The 19,177-nt window shown below is 37.3% G+C and overlaps 1 protein-coding gene across 7 annotated transcripts in view; it reads left to right on the forward strand.

Moving 5' to 3' along the window:
* EXOC6 (exocyst complex component 6) overlaps nt 1-18,768 on the forward strand; it is a 304,381-nt gene extending 285,613 nt beyond the window's left edge. For all 7 annotated transcript variants that reach the window (XM_058697175.1, XM_058697174.1, XM_058697179.1 and 4 more), the window contains 2 exons: nt 16,054-16,166; nt 17,495-18,768. In XM_058697175.1, the coding sequence (XP_058553158.1) occupies nt 16,054-16,166; nt 17,495-17,627 (246 nt within the window). In that variant the 3' untranslated portion in view covers nt 17,628-18,768. The remainder of the gene's footprint in view (nt 1-16,053; nt 16,167-17,494) is intronic.
* The last annotated feature ends 409 nt before the right edge of the window (nt 18,769-19,177 follow it).

Genomic DNA, 19,177 nt, shown 5'->3' on the forward strand with positions numbered 1-19,177 from the left:
TTTATCCCAGTGTATTTCAAGGTTATCACAACAGTTTCTTAATTATTTTTCCCATCCTTAGTTTTTTTCTCCTCAAATCCATTCTTCACAGAGCTGTTGTATTTATATATGTAAGTAATGAGTCTGACCATGTGAGCTTTCTTGTTTAAAATTTTCCCAAAGTTCCTGAACAAGGCATATATGTCCTTTTGTGATATAGCCCCTGTCCTCTTCTCTAGCCTTTTTGTACTACTCCTTTACTGATAAGTGTAAGCAACATTAAAATGTATGACAGTCCCCAGAAGCACAACTGTTTCCCGTCTTTGTGCCTTTTCTCATGCTGTCCCACCTGCTTGAAATACCACTGCCTCTCCCTTGATTAACTCCTTTTTAAGACTCATTTTGGGTACTACCTCAGATGCCTTCTTGGGTTTACCTCTCACCCCCAAACAAGACTGGATGCTCCAATAATAACTGTACATAACTCCAGTGTAATTTGAACCTTTGTTCATGATTATGCTTATGTGAATATCTCTTCCATTACACTAAAGAACTCCTTGAAACAAAGACTGGGTCATCATCATCATTTCCCTGCTAGTGTCAAATAGAGTGCTTGTCACATGCAAATATGACTCCTTTGTTTTACAGAACAGGAAATTGAGACCCGGAGTTTACAACTCCCTTAAATGATTAATTCAAAATGAAAGTACCTTGATTTTTTTTTTTTTTAACTTAGTTGGGAGGGAATTGAATAGGGCGTAGAATAAATACATTGTAAATAAACACAAATAAATAAATAATATTGGTGTCATAAGAAACAGCACTTCTTATCCAAGTGAAATATAATCGGATAAGCAAATAATATCCATAGAATATTGATTAGGTGAGACATTGGAGGGGCTTGATTTTCCCAACCAAATGGTGACGGTCTCTAACATTCTGAAGCACCATAACCAAATAGCAGATATTTAAAAATTATTCCGAAAAAAAATGCTGACTCATTTTAAGTTGTAGTGTTTGTTGGATATTTTCTTAAAATCATCAAATACTCTCTTAATACCCCAGATGCTGACTAAGAGTGAAATGCCATTCATAGGGCACCTGGCTGGCTCAGTCAACAGAGCATGCGACTCTTGATCTTGAAGTTGTGAGTTTGAACCCCGTGTCCAGTGTAGAGATTACTTAAGCAAACCTTAAAAAAATAAATTTTATTGGGGTGCCTAGGTGGCTCAGTTCATTGAGCATCAGACTCTTGATTTTGGCTCAAGTCATGATCTCATAGTTGGTGAGTTCAAGCCCTGTGTCAGGCTCTGTGCTGACAGCCTGGAGCTTGCTTTAGATTCTCTCTCTCTCTTTCTCTCTCTCTCGCTCTCTTCCCCTCCCCTGCTCCCTCCCTCTCTCTCAAAATAAGTATTTAAAAAATAAAAAATATATTTCAATAATTCATTTCCAACTGATCTATGAATATTTAAAGAATGCTTCCAGCTTTCTTACCTGTTTATTACTCCTCTCTCCCCTTCTTTGTCCTCCTAATTATCAATAAATTTTACCCCCTCAACTGTGTTGAGGGCACTGGGCCAACTGCTGTTTTATCTGTTACAGGGAAGAAACTCTTTTGGCTTGAGTTTTTTTGGCTTGAGTTTTTTTCTGATGGCCTAATGTACATTGCTAATACAAAGTGTCGATGGAAATAATTATTTTAACAGTATGACACAGGCTGTTTTGCTTAGAAATGTCCTAATTTCCTGTTTAGGTTATCCAGAGGTCAGGTAGGGATTTCTTTTTGCACTCCTATAATACAGATTCGCATCATGCAAGCATTGTAGCACTTAGATCACAATCTGTTTAATTCCATTGGCTGCATTCATGTTCCCAAGAAGATGAGTCCTCCTCCTGCTGTTTGTATTTAGTTTCTCTTTTCATATTTTAATTCTGTAACCTGTAGTTAAGGTGTGATGCCAGTAGGTCTTTACCAATAGATGTTTTTTAACTAAGTTTCATCTTAAAGTTTGTCTGTTGGCCATTTTGAGGTTCATGTGGACACCTGCATTTGTCAGAGTATCACAGGGTTGTCACTGTTACCCTGTCCCAGAAATCTTTTACTAATTAAGCACTCAGGCAAGCATCAGGCCCCAAAGTAAGCCATGGCTACCTGCTGTGTATTTCTACCTTAGTGAACCAGCTTCAGGGCAGTTTAATAACTGCCCTTTTTTTCAAATTTAGTTATGCCTTGAGGCTGTGGAAAAACTGAATTTATCTGTTGAAACTAAGCAGCAAGTGTTCTGACATGTTTATTGACCAAATTATTACACCTGGCAAAAGGTAATTACATATACAATCAGGTTTGGAAGTAACTGGATAATTAAGGGTTAATAAATTGGCTAGCATAAAAGAAATGCCTTTCAGATTCTACAAAAGTAAACTAAATAAATACTTTCTTAAATTGTTTGAATAAAGATTACAAAATCTTTATTTTTAAGATTTGAAAGAGAGAGACGAATGAGGATACAAGCCCCCTTAAATACAAATACTCACCAAGATAGTGTAATATTTGTCTTAAATGGAGACCACAAAGATTCTTATATTCTGTATTTCCATCATTCATAGTAGTCTAGCTAACTCTGCATTCCTGTGGGAATCCATGGCAAAATGGTAAATTAAATCATCTGTATTTATATTCTAAGACGTAAAACTGAGACCTCATCTCTAGAAAGCAGAACAAATGAGATACACATCTGAAATTCAGCTCCCCATTTCACCAAAGTGAAGTCTGGTTATGCAGTGACTGGAACTGGGTCTCCACTTTTGTCCCTGCCTACTAAGGAATTACCGTAGAAACTATTCCCCTTTTCCTCCTGAAGTGGTTGGGATTTCATGGTCTTGGTTTGTTTTATTAATTTCAAATGGCCTGAGTTCCATTTTATTGTATTGTATTGTATAGATTTTTTTTAGTTTATTTATTTTTAAGAGACAGCGTGTGTGCAGGCACATGCATGCATGCAAGCAGAGGAGAGGCAGAGAGGGGGGAGAGAGAATCCCAAGCACACTCCATGCTGTCAGTGCAAAGCCGGTTGCAGGACTCAATCCCACAAACCATGAGATCATGACCTGAGCCGAAATCATCAAGAGTCAGATGCTCAACTGACTGAGCCATGCAGGCACCCCTTTTTAAAGTTTATTTATTTTTGTCATTTTAAAGAATAGAATGACAACGTGACTCTAGGGGCTGAAGTATCTGGTTTTAATTTTAGTTTAACTTTGCTTTCTCAAAAGCTAAAAGTCAGTATTTGTAACTAGTGGCAAATTATAAATAATACACATTACTTGACTTCTTAAAGTTTTAGAGTAAAACGTATATGACTAATTTTTTGAGAGAGAGAGCAAGAGGGTACAAGTGAGTGAGGGGCAGAGAGAGAGAATCCCACAAGGGGCAGTCTCATGAGCAGCAGAGAGAGAGAGAGAGAGAGAGAGAAGCGGAGCTCACCCAAAGCAGGGCTCATGCTCACCTAAAGTGGGGCTTGAACTCACGTGAAGCGGGCCTCAAACTCATGAACCGTGAGATCATGACCTGAGCTGAAGTCAGATGCTTAAAGACAGCCACTAGGGACCCTATGACTAATTTTATTGAAGACTAAATGAGTCCATCTATTAGATTCTCCCAAGTTTTCATTTGTCTTATTTTACTTTTTATGTATGTGTGTGTGTGTGTGTGTGTGTGTGTGTGTGTGTGTATTTTGAGAGAGCGAGCAGGGGAGGGGCAGGGAGAGAGAGACTCCCAAGGGGGTCCACGCTGTCAGTACAGAGTCTGACATGGGGCTCAGTCCCACAAACTGTGAGATTGTGACCTGAGCCTAAACCAGGAGCCTGACACTTAACTGACTGAGCCACCCAGACGCCCCCACATTTGCCTTATTTTAAATCATAACTGTAGGGAGAGGAATATCCACTCAGATTCACAAAATTTTTAAAAAGTGGTTATTCCCTCTTCCTTTTTCTTCTTACATTTGCACTTTTTAAAAATGTTTTATTTATTTTGGGAGAGAGAGAGCATTGCATGAGCAGGGGGAGGGGCAGAGAGAGAGGAGAGAGAGAATCCTGAGCAGGCTCCTCACTGATAGGGCATGAGATCATGACCCTGAGATCATGACCTGAGTTGAAAGCTCAACTGACTGAACCACCAGGTGTCCCTACCTGCAGTTGCACTTTAAAGGAGCACATAATGAAGCTCCAGCCTTGTCTAGCTTCCTTCATTCAAGCAAGTACTGTATCCTGGAGTATAGACACTTCGGCATGCAGTCTTTCTTCATTGGTTAATCCATATTGTCTTCCTTTGTTGTTTTAATTCTTACATAGTCAGTTTATGCAATCAGATCTTATTTCTCCATAGCTTCGAGGAAGCAAAATGACTTAGAGAATTGAAAGTCTAGTGAACACCTCTTATTATGAGTTTCATGGTTTGATTTTCTGAGTATTAGAAGTGAGAGGTTTATTGGTGAAGTCATTACGTAAACTACCTGTTACATAAGTGTGGCAGCTGATATAATGAATCTGGACAGAAAATCAAAGGTATGACTTGGGAATGTTTATTTAACATGCTCAATGGTGGTATCACTGGTTTACAAAAGGTAATCTCAGGAGCAGAACTTTAGTTGTGAAATATTTTTAGTTCATTTTTAGTGCATTTAGGACAAATTAAATCAGTCAATAAATAGGTTAGCTTTCAGAATAATTATAAGATTATCAAAAATTCAGAGATTATTAATAGTTCACATTAAAGTAGATATCATAGCCATCTTATTAGTATATCAGAAGTGAGTTCACTGTAGACTCACAAAATTCTGTGTCAAAAGGTAACCTATGTAGTTTATCTCATTATACATTTACTTGGTGCCTACTGTATACCAGGTATGGGGCCAAATATGAAGATACACATATAAGCAACACAAACTGCCAGTTTTGAGGCACTTACAAAGTACACTATTAGGAGGAAGTAAAGGCAATATTTACTTCTCTAGCGGGTCAGCAGATGCATCAATATACTGTGAAAAATTCCATGATAGAGATGTGGCAGGTTCTCTGAGGACACGAAAGAGGAACAGAAAACCATCCCAAAATGTTCTGGGGAGGCTTCTTAAGAGAGGCAAGATTTAAATTTTAAGAGATTTAAATGTTATGGAATAAAGAGTTACATGGGTGGCAAAGAAGGGGAAGGGGACTCCACACAGAGAAGAAAATGAGCAATGTCTTGGGGGTCATCATGGTTTTTAAGGGAACTATTAGGAGTTCCTTGTATAGGAGTTTAAATTACAAGGCAGGAGAGGAAGCCAAAAGGTTGACCTTGTAGGGGCCAAGGGTAGGCCAACCCAAGATGAGCCACTTTGGCATGAACACTATTTTGCATTAAAATCAATTAAAACCCAGCAGATACAGGAAAACCTCCTTACCTCCCCCTCAACTGCCAGTTTGTACCAGGAAGAGTGCTATTAACAGCGATTCCCTTTCACCTAAGATACTTCTCCGCATAATAGGGCAACCTTTGTTTTCCAGACATCTCCTTTCACCTTCCTGCTAATGGTCCTTCTTCCCTTTGTATCCTCAGACCCTTCAGCTGTCTCTAGCTCATTTAAGGTTCATGTTTGCTCATTGTCTTTGAAATTTGCATGCCTGTGTAGATTCTCCATAGGTTAGTTATTTAATTTTCTCCACTTAATCTGTCTCATGTCAATTTGATTCTTAGTCCAGTTAGACCAAGATTTTTCCTCCTCACCAACCTGGAATAGGTAGGTGCAAGATCACCTTGCATGTCATATTAAACAACCTGAACTTTATCTTGAAAAAGTTGGGAAGCCATTGATGGTTTTAAGCAAGTGAATGGTGTGATCACATTTGTATTTTAGCTGGATCTCTCTGGAAGCAGTGTGGAGATTGATAGATCTGCATTATTAGAAGGGATAGCCAAGACCAAAGTCCCCAGGGTAGAGATTATGATATCTGAACTAAGATAGCAGTAATAGTAGGGATGGAAAGTAGGAAGCAAGTGAATTCAAGAAATATTTAGGAGGTTAAATTGGCATGATTTGGTAATAAGTTAGATTCTGGAGTTGTAAAAGAGAGGAGTCAAAGCAGACCGTATGCACATTTCTGGTTTGGGTAATTAGGTAGGTTCTGTTGTTCACTGTGTAACCCACCTTTCAATATCAGGAAGCGGAACTAGGTATTCTCACGACCAAAGAAAAACAAGCCAAGTATATATGTAAAGGTATTATAAAAATCAAAGTCATACTCAACTATTTCAGGTAAATGTACCTGAGGAAACTATTTGAAATTTTCTTTCCTGTTTTGGAAAATATAGGGATTTTGCTTTTCAGAAATAGAGGCTAGAAAAATTCTTGATAATGATTTCATTAACATCTTTCTGCATTTATAAATAAATTCAAGGAAACTTTAGTTAAATATCTATTGTTATTTGGGTTTAAATATGTAGTATACATAATTTAAACCCCAATTGCCAAAGGATTATTTTAAAACTCAACCATATCAGAAATTAATGTCTTTTTCTTTTTTTAATTTTTGTTAGCATTTATTTTTGAGAGAGAGAGAGAGACAGAGTGCAAGCAGGGGAGGGGCAGAGAGAGAGAGGGAGACACAGAATTGAAGCAGGCTCCAGGCTCTGAGCTGTCAGCACAGAGCTGGATGCAGGGCTTGAACTCACCAAACCGCGAGATCATGACCTGAGCTGAAGTCGGACGCTTAGCCAACTAAGCCACCCAGGTGCCCCTCAGGTGTTAATTTCTTATATTACTAAATGGAGAGTCGAAAGATCCTCTTAAAAGTTTATGAAACAAGTTCTACTCCCAGGTATATACCCAAGAAAAATGAAAACATATATCCACACAAAAACTTGTATATGAACATTCACAGGAGTATCATTCATAATAGCTGAAAAATGGAAATAACCCAATGTCCATTAACTGATGAATGGATAAACAAAGCTGGTACCATACAATAGAATATTATTTGACAATAAAAAGGAATGAAGTACTGACACATGCTACAATGTGGATGAACCTTGAAGACATTATGCTAAGTGACAGAAGCTCCTTACAGAAGACCACATGTTATATGACCCCTGTTTGGAGAGTGACTGCTAATGGCATGGGAATTCTTTTGGATGAGAGAAATGTTCTGAAATTGATTGAGATGGCTGCACAACTCTGTGAGTATGTTAAAAACCATTGATTTGTAGACTTTATTTTTTCTAATGCTTATTTTTATTATTAAGAGAGAGAGAAAGACAGGCAGAGTGCAAGCAGGAGAGAAGCAGAGAGAGGGAGACACAGAATCTGAAGCAGGCTCCAGGCTCCGAGCTGTAAGCACAGTGCCCAACGTGGGGCTCAAACCCACGAGCTGTGAGATCATGACCTGAGCTGAAGTCAGACACTTACCCGATTGAGCAACCCAGGCGCCTCTGATTTGTACCCTTTAAATGGATGAATTGTATTGTATGTGAAATATATCTCAAAGCTGTCTTAAAACATTTTTAAGGTGACAGGGGCGCCTGGGTGGCTCAGTCGGTTAAGCGGCCGACTTCGTCTCAGGTCATGATCTCACAGTCCGTGAGTTCGAGCCTCGCGTCGGGCTCTGTGCTGAGAGCTCAGAGCCTGGAGCCTGTTTCAGACTCTGTGACTCCCTCTCTCTGACCCTCCCCTGTTCATGCTCTGTCTCTCCCTGTCTCAAAAATAAATAAAACGTTAAAAAAAAAATTTTTTTAAAAAAACATTTTTAAGGTGACATAGCAAGAAGTTTAATTATATTTTATATTTTTATAATATATATTTTTATATATTATTTATAAAAGATTATATATATTTTATAAATTTATAAAAGCAAAATATGGAGAAAAATTGTGCCGGCTACCAAAAATAGGAAGGTTGTATAATTAAGGTAAACCATCATATGTGATAGCTGCAAGCTGATAAATCAAAAATTAGAGGGGTACCTGAATGGCTCAGTCCATTAAGTGTCCAACTCTTGATAGCGACTCAGGTTGTGATCTCGCTGTCGTGAGACTGAGCCCTGCATTGGGCTCCGTGTTGAACAGAGCCTGCTTGAGATGCGTTCTCTCTCTCTCTCTCTCTCTCTCTCTCTCTCTCTCTCTCTCCTTTCCCCCTGCTTGTTCGTGCTCTCTCTCTCTCTCAAAATAAATAAACTTTTAAAAAACTAGAAAAATAAGCATAGAGACACTGAAGTAATCGCCATAATTAAAAACAGAAGTAGTTAAACGTTGATTGCTTCTGAGAATGAGAAGGGTAGGGCAGTGGACTATCATTTTTTATGATAGGCTTTGTTTTTTTTAATACTTATTTATTTATTTATTTATTTATTTATTTACATTTATTTATTTTTGAGAGGCAGAGAGACAGAACACAAGTGGGGAGGGGCAGAGAGAGAAGGGACAGAATCCAAAGCAGGCTCCAGGCTGTGAGCTGTCAGCACAGAGCCTGACGCGGGGCTCAAACTCACAAACTGTGAGATCATAACCTGAGCCAAAGTTGGACACTTAACCAACTGAGCCACCCAGGTGCCCCTATGATAGGCTTTATTTGATTATTAACCATTTATTACTTGGTAAAATTAATTTTAATAAAGAAATTAAACACATAAAACCACACATAGCATGTATTTGTATGCCATTTTAGCTATGATAGTGACCAAACAATTAAAGCAAATGTGGATATGTACAAATCTGATTACATAAATCCCATTTTTTTGCCTCTTCTCCCAAATTCTGAACCCACCCAATTAGTTTATCTCTGACTACTATATAGCTTACCATCAAAAATACTTTGAAGGGCGCCTGGGTGGCTCAGTCAGTCGAGCGTCCTGCTTTGGTCTGATCTTACCATTTGTGGGTTCGAGCCCCGCATTGGGCTCTGTGCTGACAGCTCAAGGCCTGGAGCCCTCTTCGGATTCTGTGTCTCCCTCTCTGCCCCTCCCCTGTTCACGCTCTGTCTCTCAATAATAAATAAACGTTAAAAAAAATTTTTTTAAATACCTAGAGAACATTCTTCTTCTGTGTGCAGTTCATCTGAGTGAAATAACCTGAAGAGATCAGTGCTTTTAAAAGGTCTCTGCAGAGGGCCGTGCCCAGAGCTTGCACTTGGTCCTACATAGGTGGGCGTGGAAAGGCTGACTGAGAACAGGTTTGGCACATGGGACATTTGAAGAGGGCAGGTGTGGGTTAGGGGTCAGGTGTATCAGAGAGTGTGAGGCAGCATAAGGACAATTAACCCCTGAAGGCAAAAAGTGATGTGGATGGAGGCACTATACTGCTTCTTTACAGTTTTTGCCTAGGTACTTTCTGGCTGCTACTTAAATTTCTCTTCTGTGCTTCATATGGAATTCTCCAAATGTGGTGTTTTCAGGTAGCTGGAAAGGGGGTAGAGCTAAGAGCTTTAAAAATCATACTAAGCTCATCATTTGATTTTAATATCTGTTTGGAAAAAGGAGACTTGTATTTCCCCCCATTGGGTTAATTTAGTAAGATCCATTTTTCTTGAATCCCCAGTGACTACTTGTTCATATTTCTTTGTTAAAGCTGTATTATGGTTTAGGATTTTTGTTGTTGTTTAAATCTCCAAAGCGCTCTAGGAACCCTTGCATTGGCTTTGTGTTTTGGAGGCAAAGGAAAAATGATCTTCTGCTTTACCTTTGGAATCTGCAGAGCAACTCTGAGATCCCAGGTGGAATTGGTGTTTGGAAAAGGGAATTTGGGGGACTAAGGTTGACCCTGAGCCCCCAGGTCACTGTTCACATTTACAAAAGCAAACCTGGTATCCCCAATTGCTTTTCTCTTGAGGTTGGCTTAACTTTATTTATCTTCTGTCTTGGGTCACTGCCCCTGAGGTGCTTCAAAAGCAAAACCCAAAAGACTCAAAACAAAGAAAGTTAAACCAGATTCAAGGAAAAAATGACCTGGCAATCTGGGTTCACTTTTACAAAGACAGAAAGTCACTTCAAGAGTTCCATAGAATGGTTTTAAGTTGGCCTAGATTCATTGTGTCAGTTGCATAAAGTGGTCTCAACAGGTCCAAGACCCCAAGTTTCTTGGGGGGTAGACCAGGAGTGAGACAGGATAAGAAACTGTCAGCAAGCCAAATGCTTTGACACACATGAATTCTTCAGTGATTCTGAAGCGATTCAACTATTTTGAGCATATAAATGGGACCACCCATGCAACCATTTCTTTCCTTAAGGCTGAATCTTATTGTTTGCTGGACACACACAAGGAATGCTGAGGAAGTGAAACTTACAACTCACTTACAGATATTGGCATAAATCTACTTTATGTTATCAGATTAGTTATGAAGGGTATTTTTGAATCCTTGGTGAAAAAAGAAGTTAGGATACTAATTTTAGGTAATCTTATAAATCATGATGAGATAGAACTGAGGCATATTATTTTGCTATTCATTTTTGTATGATCCATACTTTGCTTACTTCCCAAAAGGATTTAAGGTAGAATTACTTTACTTGACTATTGGAACAAACCCATTTATAGAACTTAATACCAATTTTCATTATAATATACCTGACTTTATCCTTTAATAAGTAATTGTAAAATTGCTTTTGAATAATCTAGGGAAGATTTTTGTTTTTGTTCATGTTTGATCTACATCTTTGAATTTCAGGTATATATGTTAATTAATAAATTCACCTGTCAAAGCTGTGTCTTACTGTTTATTTACAAGACTGAGAGAGATTTTGTGTAACTAATAACAAATGTATTGTTTGTGTACTGCCATCTGAAGGGAGCAAAGCTTAAGGTAGAGAATTGAGGTTTTCCATAATTTAGGTTTTAATATTAAGGATATAGTGCATCCTGTGAAACCTGACCAGATGTGAGAGGTAGACCCCAAGGCTATGACTGTGTAGAGTGAAGGTGAGTGTCAGTGATTTTTTTTCTGGCACCACTCCAGTTTCTTCATCCCTTCCTATCACACTGTGGCTCCAGAGCAGTTGTGTTCTTTTTAAACCACTCCAAAAACCAGGGAACATGCCTTTTGGTCAAAGCAGGCATGGGTAGCAGCCTATAAAAATGGGCTCATGCCATAACTGCCTGGCATAAGGTTAGGTAGGACCCAAGAATAATGTCCTAGCTTTGTGTTATATCTTTTGCTTCAGTGGATCTGTACTTTAAAAAGTGGGATTATATCAAACTAAAACGCTTTCGCAGAGCAAAGGAGACTGTCAACAAAACAAAAAGACAACCTAGCGAATGGGAGAAGATATTTGCAAATCATACATTTGATAAAGGGTTAATATCCAAAATATGTAAAAAACATACACAACTTAGTGTGTGTGTGAAAGTGTGTGTGTGTGTGTGTGTGTTTGTGTGTGTGTGTACACACACTAAACAATCCAGTTAAAAATTGGGCAAAGGATTTGAATAGACATTTTTCCAAAGAAGATCTACAGATGGCCAATGGGCACATGAAAAAGTGCTCAACATCACTAATCATCAGGGAAATGCAAATCAAAACCACTATGAGATGTAACCTCACACCTATGAGAATAGCTGTTCTCAAAAAGACAGAAAAATAACAAGTGTTGGCAAGGATGTGAAGAAAAGGGAACCCTTGTGCACTGTTGGTAGGAATATAAATTGGTGCAGCCACCATGGACAGCAGTGTGGAGGTTCCTCAAAAAATTAAAAATAGAACTGTCATAAAATCCAGCAATTCCACTTCTGGGTATTTATCCAAAGAAACAAAAACACCAATTTGAAGAGCTGTATACACCCAGTATGTTCATTGTGGCATAATTTATAGTCGCCAAGATAATGGAAGCAACCTAAGTATCCATCAACAGTATCCATCAACAGATAAATGGATAAAGAAGCTGTGGTGTATATATATATATCTAATATATATATCTATCTATATATATATATATCTAATATACGTATATTATAGATATCTATCTATCTATCTATAGATAGATAGATAGATATAATGGAAAATTGCTTGGCCATAAAAAATAATGAAATCTTACTATTTGTGATAACATAAATGGACCTAGAGAGTATTATGCTGAATGAACTAAGTCAGAGAAAGACAAATACTGTATGATTTCACTGTGGAATCTAAAAAAACAAATGAGCAAAGAAAACAGACATAGACTCATAGGTACAGGAAATCAATTAGTGGTTACCAGAGTGGGGAGTGATTGGGGGGGTTGGCACACTAAGTAAAAGGGATTACTTAGTTGTACAGACTTCCAGTTGTAAAATAAATAAATGATGGGAATGTGATGTACAACATAGGATATATAGTCATTAATATTGTAATAACTTTGTATGGTGACAGATGGTAACTAGACTTACCTTGGGGATCATTTTGTGATGTATAAAAATAACAAATCACTGCAATGTATACCTGAAACCAATAGGATATTGTATATCAATTCTACTTCAATTTAAAAAAGTGAAACAGGACCTTGTAATAGTTAGGGATGAAGGACACTGATAGACCATTCAGAAATATTAGTGTTTTCTCTAGGAAGATGATTTAACTCTACTAACATTAGACCCAATTCTTTACTTTGAGGGAAACTATTTTCTTTACCAATGCCCCAGGGAAAGACTGGGAGCAGTGGAGGGAAGTCAGTTGACTGCATTCACTCACCCTAGTTTGTCCACAGACCAACGTTGACCTTTTTCAGGAAGCTGTGAGCATCAGCCAGAGAAGTCTGTAGGGTGTTCAAGTTTTATACTTTGAGAAGCCTAAGGAAAAAGCTCCCAGGTAAACTTGGAATAGTCTGGCATCATCAATTAGTAAGTCAGTTACCTCTTGAATATCTCTTGAGTGGTTACACTCTGTTGGACACACTATGAGTTTGGCTGCCTAGCTTTGTGAAGTTTGTTTCTATTTACTTATTAAATGCAGTATTCTGCTTTTGAAAAATCCTTACACACATGGAAATGAGAAATCAGACTATGGGATCAGTGTGCTTCCTGGCCCTGTATTTCCTCTGCACTCATGTGTATGCATCCTTTGGGGCACAGACACAGAATGGTGCTGGAGTCTATAGCCACTGGGTTTGTTGGCTGAGAATAATGAGCAACCAGTCACTTGCTCCTAAGAAATCAGTAGCTTCTATCTTCATGCTAAATTGATTGGAGCTTACCTGTATGTTAACTAGCTGGACTTTCAATGAAAATTTGAGGGGTGCCTGGGTGGCTCAGTCAGTCAAGCATGAGACTTCAGCTCAGTGATGATCTCGTGGGTTCAGTGAGTTCGAGCCCCGCGTTAGGCTATGTGCTGACAGCTCAGAGCCTGGAGCCTGCTTCATATTCTTTGTCTCCCTGCCCTTCTGTTTCCCTCTCTCTCTCTCTCTCTCTCAAAAACAAACATTAAAAAGAAAAAAGGTGGGCAGTCAATATTTGTTGAATGAATAAATGAATCTTATCTAGATTCTTGGCCTTTTATCCACATTGGTAATATATTACTTAACCATGAATGTGCAGACTTATGCAGATTTCCTTAGATATCTACAAGTTAATGATGCACGGTGAGTATTTCTATAAAGTATTAGTATAAATTTGAAAGTATGTAGATTAGACTTGTCTGCATGGAGGCAAGCAGGTTAAATTTTATGGTTCCTGTTATTTCTAGTGATAAGAGACTTGCATATGAATATGTGAAAATTGTGAAATTTTAAGCATTTGTGAAGTTTGTGAAAATTGTAAGCATAGTATTTCTTTATCTGTTTTTGTGCTGTTGTGTAAAAGAGTCAATTCTGTATTCACAGCTGGAGTTGGTGTAGGTTTTAAATTCATTAAGTGGACTCCTCCTTTCCCACCTGGGGGTAGATCAGCCCAAGAGAAAAAGAGACTTATTTTAAGGCTTCTTCCTCTTCCAAATCCCAAAGGTCATGTTGCTAATGCCTTCTGGAAAGAAAGGGAGATTACAGCCAGTATATTAAGTGGTTACTTTCTGCTGACTGTGCGCATGCCCACACACACTTGTGCAAACATACTTATACCTAAAAGAAGAATCCTTCAGAATGAGGCTTTTGTTAACAACTGTGTGAGGAGTATTTATTATTGAAATTTATTTTAATATATAAATAGGCAAACTTTATTTCTAACTCAGAGTTAATACGTGTCCATTGTGGGATGTTATGAAAATAAAGAAGACGACAACAGTTGCCCATAATCCTACCGCACAAATAACAACCATTCTTAGCATTCAGTCAAATTTGCTTCCAGTCTTTTTTGATGGGTTTTTATGTAATTTTAGTAGGAACGTTTAGCATAAGCATCTTAACAGATACTTAAAATTTTGTGTGAACATCAATTTTAATAACTACATGATATTCATCTTACAGATAGATACACCTTACTACTTAACCATTCTCTTAATATTGAGATTTGGACTGTTTTCAGGTGTTTTTTTCCCCTTCAGTTTTTTGATAACACAAATAACATTTTTGAGATTAATATCATTGTTCTCTACCTTTATTACTGTTTCCTGAGGTTCAATTCCTAGAAGTGGGATTACTGAATCAAAAAGAACGACCATTTCTATAAAGTTCTTAACCAGGTATTACAAAATCACATTCCAGAGACGTTATGCCAGTTTTCATTTTCACCGTGGGTGTGTGTGAAAATAACTTTTCCCTCCTTTCACAAGGAGGGAAAACTGTACTTGTTGCCAAGCAAGAGTCAAAAATTACACAGAAGTTTAAATAAATTTAAACTTTAAATAACTTCTCTCTCTCAGACAATATATTCTTTTAACATTGTTTCGGTGTAGATCCTGTACCCATGTTTTAACTTTGGATGTAGCCTAGAATATTGTCCAAAGGAAAATAGAGTGGTTTTTATTTTATTAGTAACAGTTAATATTTTCATTATAGAATTTTCACCCTTTTACAGGGAAGTCTCTATGTTAGATAAGAAAAGAGTCAAACAAGTCCATTACCTTCCTATAGAAGAGCTAGTTTCTTGTAACCTTTGTTTAGGTTTTAATCACCCCAGAAGTTTTATCCCTCTTAGGGCCCATGGGTTGGCTCACATGTCCTATGAGTAAATACAAATGCTTCCTTCAATTGGAAGCAAAACCAGTACACCCCTTACTTATAAAGTGAGTTAAAAAACAAGAAGAAAGAATAATATAAAAACTGAAGGAAGGTAGTAAGTAAAGTATTTAGCTTTCTGAAACAATTCAAATGGGGATAGGAAGTTGGTTTTAAATGGCTTAAGGGAGATTAGGGTTTTAAAGTTGGATAAGGAGTTTGGTGCTTTGGTTTAGGCATGGCATTGCTTTTAAAAGATTACTTCCATATTTGACAACAATTCTCACTGGAGATTATAAAGCAAATAGTCAATTTTAAAACACTATGGAATACAAGAGGGCTTCTTTTTGTTGTTGTTTGTTTATACAAAATGATTGCCTAGAGTTAACAGGCTGAGTCCTGAAGCCCACATTTCATAACACTACTGAGGATCTGTCACCAGGGAGAATTCAGCAGAGGTTGTTTAATGCACTTAATTGAGATTATCTGAGCTTTTGGTTTAAATTACTTTGGGAAAAGTCTAGGTACAAACGGCTTCTTTGAAAGGTAAACATACTTAACCTCTAAGAAAAAAGGTTCAATTTAAGTTCTTTGAAATTCTTCAAACAGGTAGTAGCACCAACCCTTACTAATTAAATGAGTATAAACTGAATAATGTGTAAAGATTAAATCTCTATACATCAGTACAAGTGTTAATATAATTCTATGAACAGTGTGTTTATTATTGTACACTTGTTTGAAAATGCAATCAGGTGCCGTATTAGAAAATCATCCCCTGCCAATTTAGGAATTTCAAAAGTAAAAAGATAGTACATGCTATTTTGGTTATAAAGTATAGTTAATGATAAAGTTTAAAAATTGAATTCCTTATTCTGTTCCACCTAGGAAGGAGGGCACATTAAGATCAAGGATCAAGAATGACATATACTTTATGTGTTAGCTGTGGATAAATACTCAAAAGTTGGTTTAACATTTTTGCCCTGTCTTCCTCAGCTCCTTGACCTGTTTATGGTTTGGGATTGGTCTACTTATCTCGCTGATTATGGACAGCCTGCTTCTAAGTACCTTCGGGTGAATCCAAACACAGCTCTTACTCTTTTGGAGAAGTGAGTATATTCTGAAAACATTTTTGCATAACATTTTAGCATTTTGTGATTTAGTGATGATTGAAGAACTAGAGATTTTCAACAAAAGAGAAATGTCTAAATGGAGCTTAAAAGCTCAGTCCATTTTAATGGCCAAAACATAAGCCTCTTTCTTTCTTGGTGCAGTGTTGGTGTAGTTTTTATATGAGATTGCTGTTTATGTTCATGTGAACAAAAATTTTCCTATTGCATCCTCAATAGCAGGCTTAATTGGCCTTAGGAATATGTTTACTGGAGATGAGTGAGAATTGGAACTTTTTTTTTTAATGGTATAACACAGAAAAGAAGGTGTTTTGTAAAATGTGGCTAGCAATTGGCATGTTTGCTGTCGATATCCTACCATGATGGACTTGGATTCTTTGTGCAGATAGAGAAGTATGTGATAAAAAAAATAAATAAATAGAAAAAATAAAATAGTAAGAACTGAAGTAACAGGACATTTGCTGGTGCATCTTGTCTAATTAAAAATGACAGAAGTTTAGGGGTTACTTTTCCCTCACTATGTGACAGATTTTCCTTTCGCTTAATCATATTTCATTTTAGGTTATCAGTATGAAAGATATCTATTATTTTCCCACATTTCAAATATCTGTGATGTATTTGATGTGAGATGTTTAAAATAAATGTAGGGGCGCCTGGGTGGCTCAGTCGGTTAAGCGGCCGACTTCAGCTCAGGTCACAATCTCGCGGTCCGTGAGTTCGAGCCCTGCGTCGGGCTCTGTGCTGACAGCTCAGAGCCTGGAGCCTGCTTCCGATTCTGTGTCTCCCTCTCTCTCTGCCCCTCCCCCGTTCATGCTTTGTCTCTGTCTCAAAAATAAATAAAACGTTAAAAAAATTTTTTTTAAATAAAATAAATGTAAATTTACCATATCATGAAACACTACTGAGGCCAAAAATAAATAAATAAATATTGCTTTAAATTTTCTAATGTTATTTTTCTTTCACCTTGTCTTGTTATGAATGTGATTTGCAGAGTCCATAGAGGGTATGTATTTTAGCATACTTTGTGGAATGATATTAGAAAATAGTATGATATTAGAAAATGTAACATACTTTAGATTTACATACTAATGCAAAAACACTACTTCATATAGAATGTAAAATGAAGCTACTAATTTTTTGTGTGGTTGCTATCTATGTATTTTTATTAGTACCTATTTTCTTTGAAGAATATTTTTCAAGCATAGGACTGGTGTGAGATAATTCAGAGCATGGCAAGATAATTTACTTATGACAGCATAGCTTTTAATTTCCTTTTACCAAGCCTCTCCATTCACATATATTCCTAGGATGAAGGATACTAGCAAAAAGAACAACATATTTGCTCAGTTCAGGAAGAATGATCGAGACAAACAGAAGTTGATAGAGACAGTCGTGAAACAGCTAAGAAGTTTGGTGAATGGTATGTCCCAGCACACCTAGACTTCGATTGCACTCAGTGACACCAAATCTGTGATTCAACATTGATCTCTAACAGGCACAGGTCATGATACAGTAATTTGGTTGCAGAATTAAAAAATGGAGTAGAAAAAAGACACTAATGAGAGATTAAACAAGAAACAATAAAAATATCATTTCTACGGATTTTTAAATAATTGGATACTATTTTATATGTGGAAAAGGTGACATTAATTTTTTTTCACTTTTAGGGAAAAAAGGCAAAACATATAAATCAGGTCAAAAATTGTATATGAAATTGATTGTAAATACATTAGAAAAACCTTATATGCCTCTACATATAAGTATTTTTTTCTATTCAGACTTGAATGATTTTTCTGGGTTCTTTTTCATCAGTATCCAGTTTTGGAATGCAATCGTGTGTGATATGGGAGTATTTCACTGTCATTTTGTAACTGTTAACTTTTATTTTCATCTCAATATGATTTAAGTAGACTAAATTTTCCAGTTCTGCAGATTCGGCAGGGAGGTGGTATACAAATCTTTAAAGGTCCCTGAAATCAAACTTGATTTCTGTAAGAATATGAATTATTTGTTCTCCTTGGATGGTTTAATTTAATGGTTCTGAATATGAAGAAACGGTGTTTGTATTTTCTTGAGATGCAGTGTTGCTGTTGAGCAGGGTTAATATTTCTAACTATATTGTTTGTAGCTGACCTCATTCTAGGATTTATTTGGTTTGGTTTGATTCAAGTTAAAAAAGGGCAGGAACGAAGTGGGGTAGGCTCCTTGAGGTGCTGCTTGTGCTAGGGTAGATATGTTCCTACACACAGAAGTTAACACAGGGCTCAGGTTCCTTTCTTCAGTAGCAGATCTCAGTACCTGTCCGCGGTATGGAAACAAGCCAAACCAAATGAACTCTGGAAAATCTGAAATGAACGTACATTTTCTTCTGTGTAAATTACCACCATGGTCCTAATGATAATATCAGTCTGATCGCAACTTTCTTCTCATTGTATTTATGCTGAATATTTCTTTTCCATCTTCAGGATTTATGCCTGTAAGAAACTTATACTTAACTCTGTAAAATAAGTGTAAAGAATTATATGTACATTTCTTGATTTTGTGATGAAATATTAAAAATGTTGAGCAAGTTGAAAATGCATTGCTATTGCATCTATTCAGAGCTTCCTGATTTAAAATAACTGCTTCCTTCAGAAAGACTGATGTTATTCCCTAGTTATTGGAATGGGGAGTGTCACCAAAACAAAGATACAAGTATTTATTGACCGCCTCAATCCTAAAGTACTGCACATTAAAAAAAAAAAAAAAACCTACATGGAGAACATGGTAATTCTTCAGGCACAATAAAATCTGGAAATTAGAAGAGAGCGGTGAACAGCTAGCTCTTTTTGAAGACTGTGGAATGTGGCTGCCCCTCGCGCGCCTTACCCAGCCCTGCAGGGCATTCGGGATGTCTCTCTCTGGCTTTCTTTGAGGCGTCCCCGGATCCGGAGAGACGCCGCCTTAGGACTGCTTGGAGTAGACCACCGTGGGTCCACGGCGGTGATGGT

This window comes from Neofelis nebulosa, chromosome 13, assembly GCF_028018385.1.
Source record: "Neofelis nebulosa isolate mNeoNeb1 chromosome 13, mNeoNeb1.pri, whole genome shotgun sequence".
NCBI lineage: Eukaryota > Metazoa > Chordata > Mammalia > Carnivora > Felidae > Neofelis > Neofelis nebulosa.